Source organism: Struthio camelus, chromosome Z, assembly GCF_040807025.1.
Source record: "Struthio camelus isolate bStrCam1 chromosome Z, bStrCam1.hap1, whole genome shotgun sequence".
Lineage (NCBI taxonomy): Eukaryota > Metazoa > Chordata > Aves > Struthioniformes > Struthionidae > Struthio > Struthio camelus.
Genome location: NC_090982.1, coordinates 12,973,754 through 12,990,686, shown reverse-complemented (window position 1 = coordinate 12,990,686; position 16,933 = coordinate 12,973,754). Strand labels below are relative to the sequence as shown.

The 16,933-nt window shown below is 46.5% G+C and overlaps 1 protein-coding gene across 5 annotated transcripts in view; it reads left to right on the top strand.

The window, feature by feature from the left end:
• Nucleotides 1-15,859, top strand: part of PSD3 (pleckstrin and Sec7 domain containing 3) — a 116,055-nt gene extending 100,196 nt beyond the window's left edge. For all 5 annotated transcript variants that reach the window (XM_009687556.2, XM_068926708.1, XM_009687559.2 and 2 more), the window contains 2 exons: nt 1,065-1,208; nt 6,644-15,859. In XM_009687556.2, the coding sequence (XP_009685851.2) occupies nt 1,065-1,208; nt 6,644-6,856 (357 nt within the window). In that variant the 3' untranslated portion in view covers nt 6,857-15,859. The remainder of the gene's footprint in view (nt 1-1,064; nt 1,209-6,643) is intronic.
• The last annotated feature ends 1,074 nt before the right edge of the window (nt 15,860-16,933 follow it).

Here is a 16,933-nt window from a genome sequence, read left to right as displayed (position 1 = left end):
GTTAAGTGAGCTGATAGGCTCAAATCCCTGATGTGATTAACAGTGCAGTACAGACATGTCTCAGTTAGGCTTGAACCCGCACACTGCACAGCTGCACCACTGGGGGACAAACACTGGCGGCAGTTCCCTCTTCTGATGCTAGGTCAATATCCGGTAGCTGAGCTGGGTACTACAAAAGCTGGCTGCTGTTATGACTCTGGCTAAGTCAGTGAGGTCTGCATGACCATATCTGTATTTTAGACTTATCTAAAGCAAGCGGAATTTCAGATCCAAGCTTAGAAATGGCCAGAAGGCCGTGCTGCAGGAGCTGGAAACCTCCTGAGCTAAGAGAAGGGTAGCTGTTCCATGTACAGATGGACTGGAGGAAGTGAGTGGGTTTGGGATTATAATAAAGGAAATTGCCTAGAAAGAAAGAGTAGCAGCTCCTCTCTCTCTCCCACTGCACAGTGGGATAAAAGTTGGTAGCAGCTTAGCAAAATGAGTTACTTTTTGAGGAGAGGACAGACTTCCTCTTCTGGGTGCATTGCATTGCATTGTTCTGAACGAATGGAAACCACAGACCAGTGAGCCTTTGGTAGTAGAGTAATGGGAGGAAGGGCTTTGTCTGTATGTTCTTTTTGTCTTAGGAGGAGCTACTTTTTATAGTAGAGACCTGAGACGGGGAGCTGAATCCTGCCCTTGGACTGACTACATACAACAGCCTTAATTAATCTGCCACAAAATGTATTAGAGGTGTCATGTTGTCAGTAATGCTCTGCAGCAAGCTGCTTTCATTGCCCTCAGCCAGGTGAGGGATGGCAGGGTTGCTGTCCTTCCCAGCGGCATCTGCTAGCTGCTGAGTTTTTTCTGCAAATCCAGCTACTTTGCCCTGGCCCCTTTGAGACTGCTGTTGGGGACAGAGCTTAGAATAGGTGTTAGCAATTTATTTAAAATTAATTCAAAGAAAGAAAGAGAGAAAGCAAAAGAAACTGCCTGGTACTGTTGTACAGGGATCTCTCTTTATTTTTTTTTGCTTATTGAATATTTTAGATTCTCTCTCTTAAGTGCCTAATGTGTTTCTGAAGGATGAACAGCTGAAATCCCATGAAGCTAAGCTGAAGCAGATCTCCACTGAGCTTGCCGAGCATCGCTCCTATCCTCCTGACAAGAAGCTCAAAGGCAAGGAAGTGGATGATTATAAGCTGAAGGACCACTACCTAGAGTTCGAGGTAGGTATGGGAAACATTATTACTTTTACTTTTCGGGTATGGAAAGGGACAGGTGATCACACTTGGGATACAGTCCCTGAGTTCTGAGTTTGCACCTTACCTCACTGAGGAGGATTTCTTGTTAGATAGATAAGTGGCAGCACTTTCAGCAGCTGGGACCTGGCTCCTCCTTCTAATAAGGACTTTCTGTGATCTTAGCCAAAGAATTAGTTCCTCCCCTGTAAAATGAGAGAGAAAAATGACACCTTCTATCTTTGTCTGTTTTATCTCTATAGATGAGATTACAAGTTCTTCAGGCAAGGGATTGTCCCCTGTTATAAGGCTAAGTATTGCCTAGCGTAGCAGGACCCCGCTCTTTACCTGGAATGACAACATTCTGCTGTAATACAGGTCATGATAATTGTCTTTATTGGTAGATTTTGAAGGAACAGCTTAACTCACAGGCACACCTCATCAGAGCTGTTTTTACCAGTGACCTGGACATCAGGAGGAGCAGGAAAGGGGTAGACTGAAATGTCATGGGAGAGAGTGATGCAATTTAGGCAGCTGCATTAAGAGATTGCTCTGAGGCTCTGACAGCAGCTTTTATCCATCAGTGTGTCTGCCACTTTATAGGGCTATGTGGGAGGGGGTGGACAACCCAGCAGATGCCTAGTGTTTTTCAAGGCAGCACCTTTGAGCACTTTCGTGCAGAACTGCCAGACAAAGTTTTCTTAGATCTTAAAGGAAGGGCCCTGCTCCAAATGGACACTGCTCATGAAAGAAAATCCATGGTCTGAAGGAGAGGAAGAGCATATGTATTTTCTCTGTTACAGTCTCTGAGAAGTTGCTTACTCCTCTGCTGATACAGACATCCCTCTTCCTCTTCCAGGAAGGAGGAACTCCTTCACTAGAATTAGTAAACCAAGTGGCACTAGAGTAGAAGAGTACTGGGGCAGGTTTTTCTGTGGCTCCAGGTTCTCATTCAGGCTCTAGCAGTGACACTCTCTTCTTTTGTCCTCTTGGGCAATGCATCTGTATCTTAGTGGGCAGAAGAGCTGAGAGCCGTCTCCTGTATTCCCCATGCGCGAGAGCAGTTCTGACTAAGGCTGTGGCTTGGTGAATAATGAAGGAGAAACTGCACCAAGACAGAAGGCAGGGAGACCACCAGAGGAGATAGTGGTGGTAATACAAACATCCAGAGCTGGAATGAACTTCCTGCTGTGTTACAAAGGACAGAAAGTCATCGAGTGGGTTGGCAAGCAAAGGATGCAGAATTGAAGAGAGTAGACCTTCTAATCAAGAAATGGTGAATCAAAAACTGTCTGAATGGCTGAGTTCAGAGGGTTGTGATCAGTTGCTCAAAGTCCAGGTAGATACCAGTAACTAGAGGTGTACCCCAGGAGTCAGTGTTGGGTCAACTTCTTCATTATCGATCTGGATGATGGGACAGAGCACACTCTCAGCAAGTTTGCCAGCGAGGTGGACTGAAAACTGGCTGAATGGCAGAGCTCAGTGGGCTGTGATCAGCAGTACAAAGTCTAGTTGGAGGCCTGTAGCTAGTGGTGTCCCCCAGGGGTCAATACTGGGTCCGCTACTGTTCAACTTATTCCTCTGGGACCTAGACGGAGGGACAGAGGGCACCCTCAGCAAGTTCACGGATGATACAAAACCGGGAGGAGTGGCTGATACCCCAGAAGGACCTCGACAGGCTGGAGAGAGGGGCAGAGAAGAAGCTCCTGAAGTTGAGGAACGGGAAGTGCAGAGCCCTGCACCTGGGGAGAAATAAGCCTAGGTACCAGTACAGGCTGGAGGCTGACCGGCTGGAAAGCAGCTCTGCAGAGAAGGCTGTGGGGGTCCTGGGGCACAGGAAGTTGACCGTGAGCCAGCAAGGTGCCCTTGTGGCAAAGAGGGCCAACAGTACGCTGGGCTGCGTTAGGCAGAGCGTTGCTGAGGGAGGTGATCCTTCCCTTCTGCTCAGCGCTGGTGGGACCCGTCTGGAGTGCAGATGTCCCGTCGTGGGCTCGCCAGGACGAGAGGAACACGCGCCTCCTGGAGCAAGTCCAGCGAAGGGCCGCCGAGACGAGACGAAGGGACTGGAGCACCTCCGCTGTGAGGAGAGGCTGAGAGAGCTGGGACTCTTCAGCCTGGAGAAGAGAGGGCTGAGGGGGGGGATCTTATCGAAGCGTTCAAATATCTGAAGGGCGGGTGTCAAGAGGATGGGGCCAGGCTCTTCGCCGTGGTGCCCAGCGACAGGACAAGAGGCAACGGGCACAAACGAAAACACAAGCAGGCGTGCCTGAACATAAGACAACACTTTCTCGCTGTGAGGCTGACCGAGCACTGGCACAGGTTGCCCGGAGAGGTTGTGGAGTCTCCATCCTTGGAGCTATTCAGAAGCCATCTGGACACAGTCCTGGGCAACATGTTCTAGATGACCCTGCTTAGAGTGGGATGGGATTAGACCAGATGATTGCCAGAGGTCTCTTCCAACTACAGCCATTCCGTGACCCTGCGATCTTTTTGCCCTGGTCCCTTGTTCAGCAGGGAGAATTGTCTGGGTTTCTGGAATTACTCAAGGCCAGGCTAGTTTTAGAAGGGGAGAGACTAGGTCTGTGTAAAACTGATGTCAGGGTTGAACACAGTGCTTGGGTATGCAGAGGAAGCCACACACTTCCTTCTGTAGAATCTTTGTAGGTGGCTTGTGGCACTTGGGAAAGCAAAGAGTTTGTTGGGTTTGGGCCGACTGATGCTAAGGTTATTTTCTGTCGCTTCTGGAAGCATGTTGAGTTAGGATGAAGTGTAGGCTGGAGTGTTTGATGATTTAGGAAGAAAACTGATGAAGAAAAAAGTAGTACTTTTGTTTGTTTGTTTGTTTGTTTTCTGTCAATTTTATCATGGTGGGCTTTGGAGAAGTATGCCTCAGGTATCTCAGTACAAAGCAGAACAGCTATAGCACAGGAAACAGCCTTCTTCCCTTGCGATATCCTTGAATAATCATTGAATCCTGCAGTTCACATGTGTGATCAGCACTGCCAGGAACACTGTTTAGGCAGGCAGGTGATGAACCAACTTCTGCCAGGTGTGAGAGAAGGTGATGCAAGCTGCCGCTGTGCAAACCTTCAAGCTTGGCACACATTTCACAGGACATGTACAACTGTTGGTAGGTGGTGAAAAACGTGAGAGCTACCTGGAGATCCTGAATGGAAACTTTCCACCAGTTTTGAGGCTTCCTCTGCCTCCCTTCAGAGTAAAGTCCTGTCAGGGCCAGGCAGGAGCTGGTGACCAACCTTGCTGCATGAGGTCAGAGCAAAATGGCAAGAGGCAGGTGAGGCAGCATTTTGCGCTTGAGTCTTTCAGGCTAAGGCGGCAGACCAAGCCTGGCACTGGTGTGCGGAGAACCATGCTAATACATCCACAGAATCACAGTAAAAAGGTCTGATATTGCCAAAGGAAGCAGCATGGTCCTATTAGGAAGGAAGAAGCCAAATTGTTTTCCTGTATGCCCTTATAATTTCTCTTCCTTAACCACCTGAGTTTCCTTCATTCTTATTCCCAACAGAATACAAGTGAGATGGCATCTCCTTATGAGGGGAGGTGAACCAGAAGTTGCCTAGTCTTTTTCAGAGTCTTTTTCTCCTCGCTAGTTTCCTCTTTGCTCAGTGTCTGAGAATATGTTGCTCCAGATGATGATTGCTCGTTGTGACAAATCTTGGGTATGAAAGAGAGCTTTTGAGTGTTGTCAGGTGAGAGGTTAAACCAGAAATTTGGTGGGCGGCTATCTCGTCTCTTTATGGTGTGCATCCAGTCTTCAGAGATAACACTGCAAAAGTCTTTGAACGTTTTTCTTTTACCTTTTGTGTCTTTTCTCTCTTGACAGAATTTTCCAGATTACCTTTTTTTTTCTTTAAAAAGAAAAAATTTCTACCAGCTTGAATACCTAGCTTCATGCACCACATCACTAAAAGAACAAGTTTGCAGTTGAATTTGAAAGAGAAACTTCTTAATGCATTGTTTAATTGAGATGGAAATACTGGACCCACAAAGTCAGAGGCAAAATGCTCGTTGACTAAAGTGTAGGGCAAAAACTGGTTGTAGGTTTCCATTCTGATTGCCAGGTCTTGTGACCCTGATGGTGTTTACTGGTCTAATGAAAAGCAGAGGTCCATATGGCAGTAATGTTCCCCTTCTTCCTTGATGAATATTGTGCTGATCCCAGGCTTAGAGCAATGGCTTGGCATCTTTTTTGCACTGTTCATTGTGTGATGAATCATTCATCAGCCCACTGCATCATCAGAGTTCTGTTTGCTGTTTCTCTCTTTCCTTTTTTTATTGAGTGACACGTCTTACCTGCTTAATACGTTTACCTCTTGCATTGTGGAGCTGAAGCTCCAGATATGGAGTTGATAAGAATGCTTTCCTTTATTTAATTTTTAGGTGGATTCTCTTTTGATCCTCCTTTATGAGATTTTATTTATTCAAGGGACTCTTTGGAAACCCAGTCACATTCTCTCTTTTTTTTTTTTTTGTCATTTCACTCTTCAAAGCAGCTCCCAAGCTTTTCTACTTTCTGCCCTCAAATAAGTAGTATTATTACCTGAACGTTATTATTTTATTACAAATTGGAAAAAATTTCATTAAACACTTTTTGCTCAGTCAGGAACGTAATAATTTGGTAGCTGTTTTATCACTTGGCAGAACAGATTAACAATCAGTAGAAATGTTTAATACCCCATCCCACTGAGATCGCCTTAATACAATGCCTGCACTGTGTCGTCAGTGGATTTGTCAGGGACAGGCTATTAAACAAATGCCGTGAGGTGGACTGTGTTCTCCACCCCTTGCACACCTCCTACAATTTTGGAGGTCCTACAGGGATTTTCTGTTAATCTGCCTTCATTTTGTTGTTTGCTGAGATGTTCTGTGCGGAAGGATATTGTTGCGATGCATAAAGCACAGGTTTTCCCGCTGTAAAGGGAAAGCACCAGTATAAGGGGCCGTGGTAAAGTGAACTTCTCCCATATGAACATGCCTGTTTTGGACACTTAATTCCCTTCAGGCCCTATGTGACCATGGGCTGTGACTCAGCCTGGCTAAGGTCAGCAAAATCTTTGGGATAGTGACTCAGAAATCACCGTGCCCCCTGACTAGCTGAGAGCCACTGTTCAGCAGAGCGACGGGATTTGTATGCTGCAGAAATAAGTGTCTGTAATTGTACAGCTTTTTGGGGCTCTGCCTGACTGAAATCCTTTTTCTTCAGTGTAATATACATTAGCCACTATTGTTCATGTCCACATTAGCCACCATTGTTCACATCTGTGTGAAACGCGTGGCTTTCAAGGCCAGCAGAAACCATTATGTTAACCAGACGGTCTCTCAAGCGCTCCTGTAGATTTTTTCCCAGACTGATTCAGGCCTTTTTTATTTTTTCTTTTTATTTTTTCTTCTCTCCACAGAAAACGCGCTATGAGATTTATGTTGGCCTCCTGAGAGAAGGGGTGAAGGAGCTGCTGAGTGGAGGAGAGAATGATGGGCCAGGACTGAAGAAATCCCACTCGAGTCCCTCCTTAAATCAGGAGTCTCCAGTCAGTGCCAAGGTGAAACGCAACGTCTCAGAGAGAAAGGACTACAGACCAGAAACACCCAGCGTTAAGCAGAAGGTCACTTAGGGTGGAAATGGCAACTAGGGGAATATCCATGCAGCAGAACACCGGTGGTCAAACATTTTTCCTTTGATAAGCTGTCATTCACAAAAATAAGTGCATCTGCCTGATTGGGGTGTTAGTGACATTTTCTATTGTATATTTTGTTGTTTCTGTACAGATTGTGGGAGATGTCTTTGCTCCTGATTTGCTTTGCTTTGTTAATTTATCATTTAGCAATTGAAGCACATCCTTGGGGATTTTTTTGTTTTCTTCTGTTTCTAAAGGAGCGTGGGGGAGGGGTAGACCTCTGTGACTTATTATCTGTCTCTTCCCCTTTTATCTCCTCCCATGGGCACGTGGCTTTCATCTATCAAGTCACTTGTCACTTTATTTATGTGGTCAGTGGGTGAAGTAACTGGACAAATGCTGCAGTGTTGTGAATTCGGACTGTTGCTGTGAGAAGTGTGTGCAAATAGGCAGCTGCAGAAGGCTGGTTAGAGTCCAGGGGGCTGGGAATGGTGTTTTCCTGACAGTGCAGAGCAGGTGATACTGATACTGAGCAGTGCGTGCTTCAGTAAATAGGCACTGTTGCTTATGGTTGTGGCATTGACTCTGGACCCGCAAAGGCAAAGAAATGAAACCTGAAAATCTCTGGGAGTGCTGGGACGGCAGCATTGCAGTCATTCATTTGTTTCTTTCCTCAGGAAAGTCTTCTCCTGAGGTAGCAGACTGGGGGATATCGAAACCTATGCTGTCTCTGTGGCCAGAGATTACCCAGCCGGAATGAGCCTGGACTTTAAACTTATTTGCAAAGAGGCTACCGTAGATGCCAGCCATTATAAGCATTATGTTTTAAACACAGAGGGTGTTTGTGTAGTTTTTAACTATACACCCTCACTTAGCTGCTATACAGAGAGCCTTACAATAGATACATCATTCATCCATGTTCCCCCTTCCAGGAGTTTCCTTGTTGGTATGCACAGATATTTGCAATTTCTCTGCTAGCGACCGAGTATTTTGCCTTTTCTCTTCAGGAGGGGATTCTCCTCGGCTATCCATTTTCCTTTAGCTCATGTTTGAGTGGAACAGGCTGGCGCAGACTGGGGAGTGGGATAGACGTGTGCTCCTCAGGGCCAGAGGTCAATGCCATCCTGGCTGCTCTGTGTCTGGAGGTCAGCACAGAACAGCCTCTGATTTGGCAGATCCTACCCTCCACCTGCGTGAAGCAGCCTGCGTTGCAGCTCCAACCTGTCCCGCTTCGGGCTTTTAGGGGCAAGTGCGGGATGGAGAGAGAGGAACGTGGCTAGAGATTTCCATACCTCAAAACCTGCTGTTTGCTCTGCGGTTCCTTGGGTGGTCCACAGTCTGGGCACTGGCGTCAGGGGATAAAAAGATGACGCAGAAATTCCTTTTTCACTTTTAGCCCCTCCAACTTTGGGCGCAGTGTGGCGTTGTGGAGAGCACACACTCAACTCACCCGGTACTTAACACCCTGGGTTTTAATCTCAGGTTTGATACTGGCCTGCTGAGTGAGCTCAGACAGGTCTCTTCTCCCTTTATGCCTCACACGTCCCATATGCAGAATAGTATAACCACGCTGGCCTTTTCCACAGGGCGTCTTGAAGAGGTACTGTTGAAGTGTCAGATGAAAGTTGTTGCTATTATTTTTTGTTGTGTCTGGCTGAGGTCAGCATTCCTGAATGATATAATTCTCAATGTGTAAAGAAGAGCCAAGATCAAGACCGTTTAGAAGTGTGCTGGTACTTCCAGCCCCAGTAGTTGTAGGCCATGCAAGTATCTCCATCAAAAAGATTACCACTGGAGTAGATTTGTGCTCTGCCAGACCTCCTGAAGGGTCCGAGTCAATTAGTCTAGCTTACTGAACTGCCAGTTTAGTGAGCAGCAAAGGGAACAATCAAAGCGAGAAGGACCTTTGCAGGAGGTGAATGAATTGCCTCCCCACTGAGGACCACTGTGCAACAGCTTTCCCTGTGCTGCGCTGGCTGTTGGCTGTAACAAAGACATTGTGCTGCCAGACTCCAGGAGGTGTTCCAAGCTAATCGATCCTCAAAGCTGCAGCCCAGCAGCAAAACCGGAGGGAACTGGCTTTCCAGCGCGGTGATACGACGTGCAAGCAACGCGGCAAACAAATGTACTGCATCTGCCACTGAGAGTGGCCTCTCTGTGCCATGAGTCAGGAAGTCAGCACCTACCCCCACAGCATCACTGAGGACGGCCTAGTCCCCAATGGAAACTGTCAGCTCTTCCCAAGCTTTGGGGCTTTGGTAGATGCGTGTGCCTAGACTGCAGCAAGTGTCCAGGCATTTTCCTGAAGAAAAGATGCCTCCTGGTACTGAAGCCAAAGTTGCAGAATGCCGAGAGAAGAAGTTTAGCGTAGAGAGGCGCAGAAGGATTGTTTGGATTACTCACTTAAGTGTGGTAGATCAACAGCTCCTGGAGGGGAAACAAAGCCAGGAGATCCCTGCAGCTGTTCATCATACCGTGGCGGCTGAAAACAAACAGAAGAGAAGTTACGCTAAGAGGAATAAAATCTCATGGGGAATGCTGAATCCACTTATTCGAGAAGAAAAAGTGTAACTGTCTTTGATATTGTGCTTCACGGGAAGCATGGAGTGGAAACAAAAGAAGTGGTGCAGATTTGTAAATGGGCCCTGTTGTGACCCCCTGCAGGGGGGGGTTCTCTAGATGGGCTTTTTGAAGGCAGCCTGGAACATGCCCAGAAGCCTATTGTGATGAGAGTGCAGTGCTTTTAAAGGCAAAGAGGTGACATTTAACTTTTCTTCCAGCTTTTAAAATATTCCAGCTGCTGTAGACTGCAGTTAAATTGCTGAGCTCAAAAAGGAAATGATTCCTGTAAAATGTGTTTTTGCAGCTTTGGCATAGAAACTGGTTAATTCATCTTCAAAGTCGTTGCAGGGGAGATGATTTGAAGCAATATGAAAAGTCAAATAGCAAACAGCGAAAGTGATTTTTTTTTTATTTATTTTTTCAGTTTTCATTATTTATTCTCTATTTCCGTATATACTTGTAAATGGATTGTGGTATATTTTTTATGTCTCATCTGGGCTTAGTAAATGCAGCTTTTCACTGCAGTTTTAGCTGTTAAATATTTGCTGGATTTAGGGCACTTAGGTGAGACTGCTGAGGTGTGCAGATTAGTTAACTGAGAATCCGCCTGGTTCTGCTCAAGCTGTAATTAATGCCATTTTGCTCAGTTGCTTTATGAACTCCAGGCACCCCAGGCTCTCAGGTGGAAATGCATATTTCAGCAGGTAGAGAGAAAATGGTGAAAGGAGATCCTGTTGCGAATGGCAAAACCTCCTGGAGTCCCATAAGAACATCTGCTAAGCAGTACTGTCATTTGCTTTCTTTCCGATGGTGCTGCAAAGGGTGGGGAGATCTGCAGGAGGTACCGGTGGTGAGTGCCAGCTGGCACCACGGAGAATCAGGCCAGTTAACTTTGCATGATGCCTGAGTAGCCTGACTTTCTTTCAAGGCTGCGACTGGTGGGTCACCACAGAGCATACCTATATCCAGCCCCCACGCCAGCCTTTGCTTCAGCACTGCAGGGAGGTTCGGTCCTCCCTTGTCGTCTTCCCTGACACCAGGAAGCCACATCCCTGCCCACACCTCGAGAGGGTGGACATGAGGAAGGGAGCAGGACTGGACCCAGAGGGACCAGTCCTGATTTAAAGCATTGACCATTGCTTAATCTCCACAGGCGAGAGCAGCTCTTCTGTCCTGCTGAGGGAGGAGAGAGGGCCTCCACTGGGCCTCCCCATAAATAAACAAAATTCATCTGACAGCAGAGAGAGGAGAGGAGAGAAAAGCATGAAATTGCCTTCCTCTCTCTCCACTCAGCAACCGAAGTGGGTGAGAAATTCTCCCAAAGCCAAAACGGCGCTCTCCTTTGTGAGTCAGCAGGACTCTGGGGTTTGGCTCAGATGATTTTTGTTTGTCAGGGGCTGCGCAAGAGAATCTCTGGGCTGGCTGTGTGTTTGTGTGCGTCTTGCAGATAAATCACGCATGGACCAGTGAACACGACTGCAGCTTTTTAATCCAGTATTTATGTTGTGTCTTTAATTGATGTAGAAAGATAAGCCAGCCAGCTGGGTGATTAATGTAGCGGAGCTGTGGGGGAACGCTGTTTAGCTGCGATGCCGATTCAGACAGTTTTTCATCTATAGCCAGCCATTTGTGAAGGGTTAGCAGAAGCTTTCTAGGGGCCGTAACTGCTCTTTGCTGAAGTGCCCTCTCTCGGGTCCCATCTGCTCCCAGGCTGCTGCCTGTCCAAATTCAGGGAGTCTTCTGGAGAGCTGTGTCCTGTCCTGCTTTGAGCAGCAGTTTGGACTAGGTGGCCCCCAGAGGTCCCTTACAACCTGCACGGTTTTGTGCCTTTCCAGGGTGCCCATGCCCTCCTGTAACAATGCTTCTGGCTCAGAGCAGTCAAGCTTTTTACCTCACTCTGGTGAGATGGCTTCCTGCTTGGTTAGAGATGCCTCTTCCTTCGGAAAATGATTGTGACAGTGGAGAAAGTCTAAGGTAGCAAGGTTATTGCTGAGTTTCTGGAGGGATTGCACTGGAATGTTCTTGAAAATAGGGAAGGTTTTTCCTCTGTAGATGGCACCTAGCAATACCATGTCTGCATTCTCCATCCCAGAATCAATTCTGACCTTCTCGCAGTTAGTCTGACAGCTCCTCCTCCTTTTCTGTCAAGCTGCTCCTGTCTGTCATCTTAGCACCTCAGCTACTTCTGTATAACAGGTCTCTTTCTTTGCGTGCATGCAGAAATGCAGAAACTCTGACTGTCCCGTTCTTGCCTTGAGAAAACCTGCTCTGTGGTGGTGCTGCACTGAATGGATAACCCTTTGAACAGCTTTCTGATTCTGCTCATTTGTAGCCTGTGTTTCCCGATGCAGTTAAAGCTGGCTGGTGCAGGACAGAGTCACAGACCGTTGTGATCCTTTTGTGGTATGCTGCAGGGATACAAGATGTCCCTCTTCGCTTAGACCAGAAACTTGTGCTCCACCAGTACCAACTCTGGTCTCCTTTCCAAAAATAGCAGAGGCAGAGGCAACCCCTGTTGTGGGGAACCTTTGACAGGTTGTTTTGCAAGGAGTCAGGTACCTTGCAAATCAGGCTTTGCGGCCTTCTGGGGAGCTGTGTAAAACAGATGCCATTTTCAGACAGCACCCCTCAAGCGCAGAGATGATTAGCTAGGCGGTCAGAAACACTGGCTGCTTTTGCAGAGGCAAAGGCAGTGTGAACAGCTTATCTCAAACAATCTTCCAGCCGGCTACTTGTTTAAAAATTACCCAGCATTCCTCTCCCTGTGCTCTTGGGCTTCATGTCTCCCTGCAAAGGCACTTTTGAAGTCCTAAGCATGACCAAAACTCCTCAGCACCTGGTCCTGGTGCCTGCTGTCTAGGCTGCCTTGAGGGGCAAGCCAAAGAGGCTGCCTCAGAAATTTCTTTGAAAGAGCTGGTCTCCAGCCTATACTTTAAAGGGGATATTTTTTAATGCGTCTTTGTGCACTATGCCTGGCCTCTCCTTTCTCTCAGAGGTCTCCCACCATGTCCTGACACCCTCTGTGAATTTCTGCTCTCCTGTTGGCAACATCCAGTTGACAGTGAACGGAGGCAGGCTTAGCTCAGAGGGAAGGTACCTTGCTCATTCATTTTGTCAGCTATGTCGAGACTTCGTGTTAATTATTTATGGGATCACTTCCCTGAACAAATGCAAGCAACAGGTTTCCCAAAGACCACACCATTGACCTAACTTTGCTCCCATGGTCAAAAAGAGCAAATTTACGCCAGCTTGAAGTGCTTCTGTCCTCCCCTTTGACCAGTAAAGTACTCTGTACAAATCATACATTTTTAAACTGCCAGGGACCTCCTGTGTCATCTGTTGTTAAATCTGTGCCAAGGATCAACTGGGGTACAGGCCAGAGGTTTATTTGGGCCGAGTGTAAAGTGTTCTATTTAGCAATGAAAGGATTAAAAGTGCTACAAATTAAAAGGGTAGGATTTTTCTGACACAAGCCATTGTAATTAGTAGTCACTCAGTGGCACCAGTCCTGCATTTAATTCATGTTAATGAGACCAGTACAAGAAGATGCCTTTTGTGTAAGCAGGCAAGGTTTCAGCTTTGCCTTGGGCCAAATGAGTATCCCAGTCTAACTGCATAGCAGCTAGCCAAGCTGCTGTAGAGATTTGTGTGATGCAAATCATCTTCCGATTCCCCCAGCCTCTTGCTGGAAAAGGGAGGTCTGTGGTATGCAGTCTGTGTCACTGAAAACATTGGAAGCAACTTGTAGAAATACCCAGGTGGCTTTGGAGGACAAATTCTATCATTACTCCAAGTCTTAAATCACTCACATATCACGAAAGCCTCATGCTGAGTGCTGTCAAATTCTGAAAACCTGTAGCATGAGAACTGGGGTGTTTTTCATTTGTGAATAGTCATGACAACTATGTCCTCTCACTTGAAGATAGGACTATAACTTGGCTAAGAAGCCAGAACTTTTTGGCAGTTTGAGAACTTTGCAATCACCGCTTTTCTCATGAGGTACAACCTAAAGCTTACATTACTTGGTAAATGTGTTTAAGGGATGCCTATAGATCTATGTATGTGTTTCATAGGTGTGGTATGGCTTATGTGGCTCAGCACTACAAAATCTGTTGCTCCTTTCTGAAGCTTGTTTTCAAGCCAAGCGCTTCAGCAGCTGTAAATGTTGGTAGAATGCTTGTTGTTCTAGTTCTCAGATTAAGTTAAACAGTCATCAGAGCTTTTGCAGATTTTGCATATCCCTCGAGCTCCCTTGCTCTCTGTATGTTGTTCAACAGGTGCTGCCTGCTGTTGCGCATGTTAAAGAAAGAAAGGCATATAGTTGAGTATCTAAGCAAGGGTTACGGGGAGGGATTTTGCTGCTTGCTCAGCTTTGGGCTAACTTTCTCCACGCTGATGTTGCTTGCACTGTGACCATCCATGCAGACTTCTTCTGAAAGTCACACCATGGGAATCTATATATGGTTTTATTTCTGAAAATGTTTGCCTCGCTTTGTGAACATTCACCAAGGGGATATCATGTCCAAAACTGTTCAAACAGCACTGGTGCTTGTGATGTGTTCTGCAGATGTAATCAGGCATTGGTAGTGAGGATTTTCTTCTGCAACTGTACAGATTTACAGAAGAATCTGTTCAATTCGTCAGCAGTGAAAAGAAGAGCAGGAAGACTGAAATGTCTCCCTTGGGCATCTCATATGCTTCACAGAGGTTTCTCTTGGGAGGCTTAAACAACCTTAACAAGTTGCTGGTCTGAATAAAGACATAATGAAACCCAGTGGGTGTTCCTATTAACCTTTAGTGAGTGCAGCACTAGATCTGCATTAACCCAGGAAAGGGGCAGCAAAGCCTTAGGGTGAGATTTCTACCTGTAGTCATAAGCTCTTAAGTGTTCAGTTAACTTTAAATACTTGAGCGACCTTAGTGAAGTCATGCCCGTGTGCTTCACTGGACCATGGCCAGAGTGATCGCGTCTTTAGGACTGGGACTCGAGTGGGCTGTAGCTCAGGATGAACTGAAGAGGGGCATCCCCTTCACCTTATTTCGGGCCAGTTGTAAGCCTGAAGTTATGTTTTCAGGAGCTCAGCTGTTCCTGTGGCTTACCTGCCTCACATGGTGATGCAGTGGGAAGAGGAGGATCAACCCTGTCACATGTAGAGTCCCAGTTAGGAGTTATCGTGTACTCTCCACCTGAGCTGTTGCAGCATTGTTTTTCCTTAGGCCAGGAAAGAGGACTGAATTCTCAGTTCGTGTGTGAAGTACCCATGTAGGAATACTAACTCTTGGTAGCAGAACTGCAAAGAGCAGCGTGCACATGCATGTGCACACACCCTGTGCATCTTCTTTGCGCATACCAAACCTTACTGTAGTATTCTGCGGGGTTCACTGATGAGTGCGGCCAGGACTACCCTTGGGGCCCGGCAGCAGTCTGTGCAAGACCTTTCCTCTGGCTGGCCTCCTATCTCTTTTGCGAAGTGTAAGAACTTCCTTTCTAATAACCCTGAACTTAGTTTACTCTCATGACTGAATTGCTGGAGCGTTTTTCATGCAACACACTAGAGGTGCAGTCTTGGTCTCACTGCTTTGTGGTAGCTTCCCGGTCTGCTGCAAAGCAGCATTGAGATAATCACCAAGTCTTTTCCAGCAGCATGAAACTTGTTCTGACTGTTGGGGTGGTCATTGTCTCAGGTTTGCACCTGTCCTACCACCGGGGCACCTTCTTCTGTCCCTGGGAACATGCATGGCCAGAAAAGTACACTCCTCCTCCTCATTGATCACAGCTAGAGCCGTGCAGGCTTAACGTAGCCCCTGTTCATGGGATATGTTTCCATGTGCTGTAGATGTCCGTAGGGACTCAAACATAATACTTGCTTACACAGAGATGCTTCCCTGAAGCAGAGCTGTCACTCTTTTCTACAGGTACCACAGGATGCCCTTGGATCCCCTATTCTACTTCATGTAACTGGTACTAGAATGATCTTTTCCTGACAAATGAAGGCACTTAATAGGTCCTTTTTTCCCTTGGGAAAAGGACTCATGGGGATATTGTTATATCATTTAAAATAATATTTTGGAACTTAAGTTTACATTGCTTTATTTTTCACTTGAGGTGACTGTATATAAATATTTCCTTCTATTTTATCATTGCTGATAAAGTAAGCCTATGGTATACAAATAAATAACTTGCCTCTGATGTATTGAAACTGTGAGATATAAAGTAGACTTCTCTCTTGTGTCCATGTTCCTGACTATTACTCTGTTCCTCTGTGTTTTTATAAGTTGGAATAAGTGTTGCTTACAGGCAATGGAGAGCCTGCAAGCTTCCTAATAATTTTTATGTAATTGAAATCAAGCGACCCCAGTGAAGGATCTCATGTATGTATCTGATATATGTGTATGTACAAACTTTAGAAAGAAATAAACCAAACGTATTTCATCTTCTGCAGTTGGAGTCCTTACTGTTGCTCAATATGGATAAGAACATGAAGATGGCTTTACCAGAGGTCATACAGCAGTCCCTGACTGCTTGTCTGCAGCCCTGCATGGGGAAGATATGGAGCAATTAGTTGACACAGTTCTTTTCCCAGGGCACTCTTCTGGGAGTCAGCAGTGTAAAGGTTTCCTGACTTAAGAGTGTGCATGTATTGCGTATCTTTCAGAAACTCCATCTGGACTTGAATACCTCTGCCAGGGTAGAGCCCTGTGCAAGGCCCTACACCAATATACAGCAAATAGTCCTTATCTGTCAAAGGAGACAGGAGGAAGCATGTAGACTGCGGGGGTAGAGCAAGCACACTGGTCCCACAGGAGGGTAGCTGGAATACTTCTCTCTTCCTTTGCCCCTCTGCAAGAGGTGGGCTTTCTTTCTGGGCAATATACAGTGGGTATGTCCTGCTGAGTTGTTAGCTGTGAAGAGACCTGAGGAGGCAATTAACCAAATAAAAAATGGATTTGGCAGCACATGGGTTGGAAGAGGGAGGCTGCAGTGATCAACTGGTCAAAAACTATGTGGAATTGCTGCCCTCCCCCCAAATTATTATAAGACAGCTTGTTTTGAGAACACTGCCTAGGTTGAGGGTGGCTCTTGGTCTGGTGGATGGGACGTGAGGACCTCTGACAGACAGAAGAGTGGGAGGGTATGGAGAAGAAGGAGGACACAGAAAGACAGAGGTGGGAGCAGGTGAGAAACCATGGCCCTCCCGAACGAGGGGAAGCAGATTGTACAGTGCAAAGCAAACAGTCTTCTGCTCCCTCTTCTTGGGGTGGACGTGCCTCAATGTGGGAAGACAGGAAGCTGGGTAGAGAGAGGCAAACAATGAGAAGTTACCAGGGCACATGCAGAAGGGGAATGGATAAGCTACAGGTCAGCAGGAGGTATCCAAAAGCTTACGAGGTGGGGCACAGGGAGGCTTCACAACAGGACTGGGAGTTTCTGATTGGAGGCAGTAGTAGGGAAGACATGCTTTTTTCTTACAAAGACCTCTCTGAATGTTTGACTGTCTTGAGATGATTCTT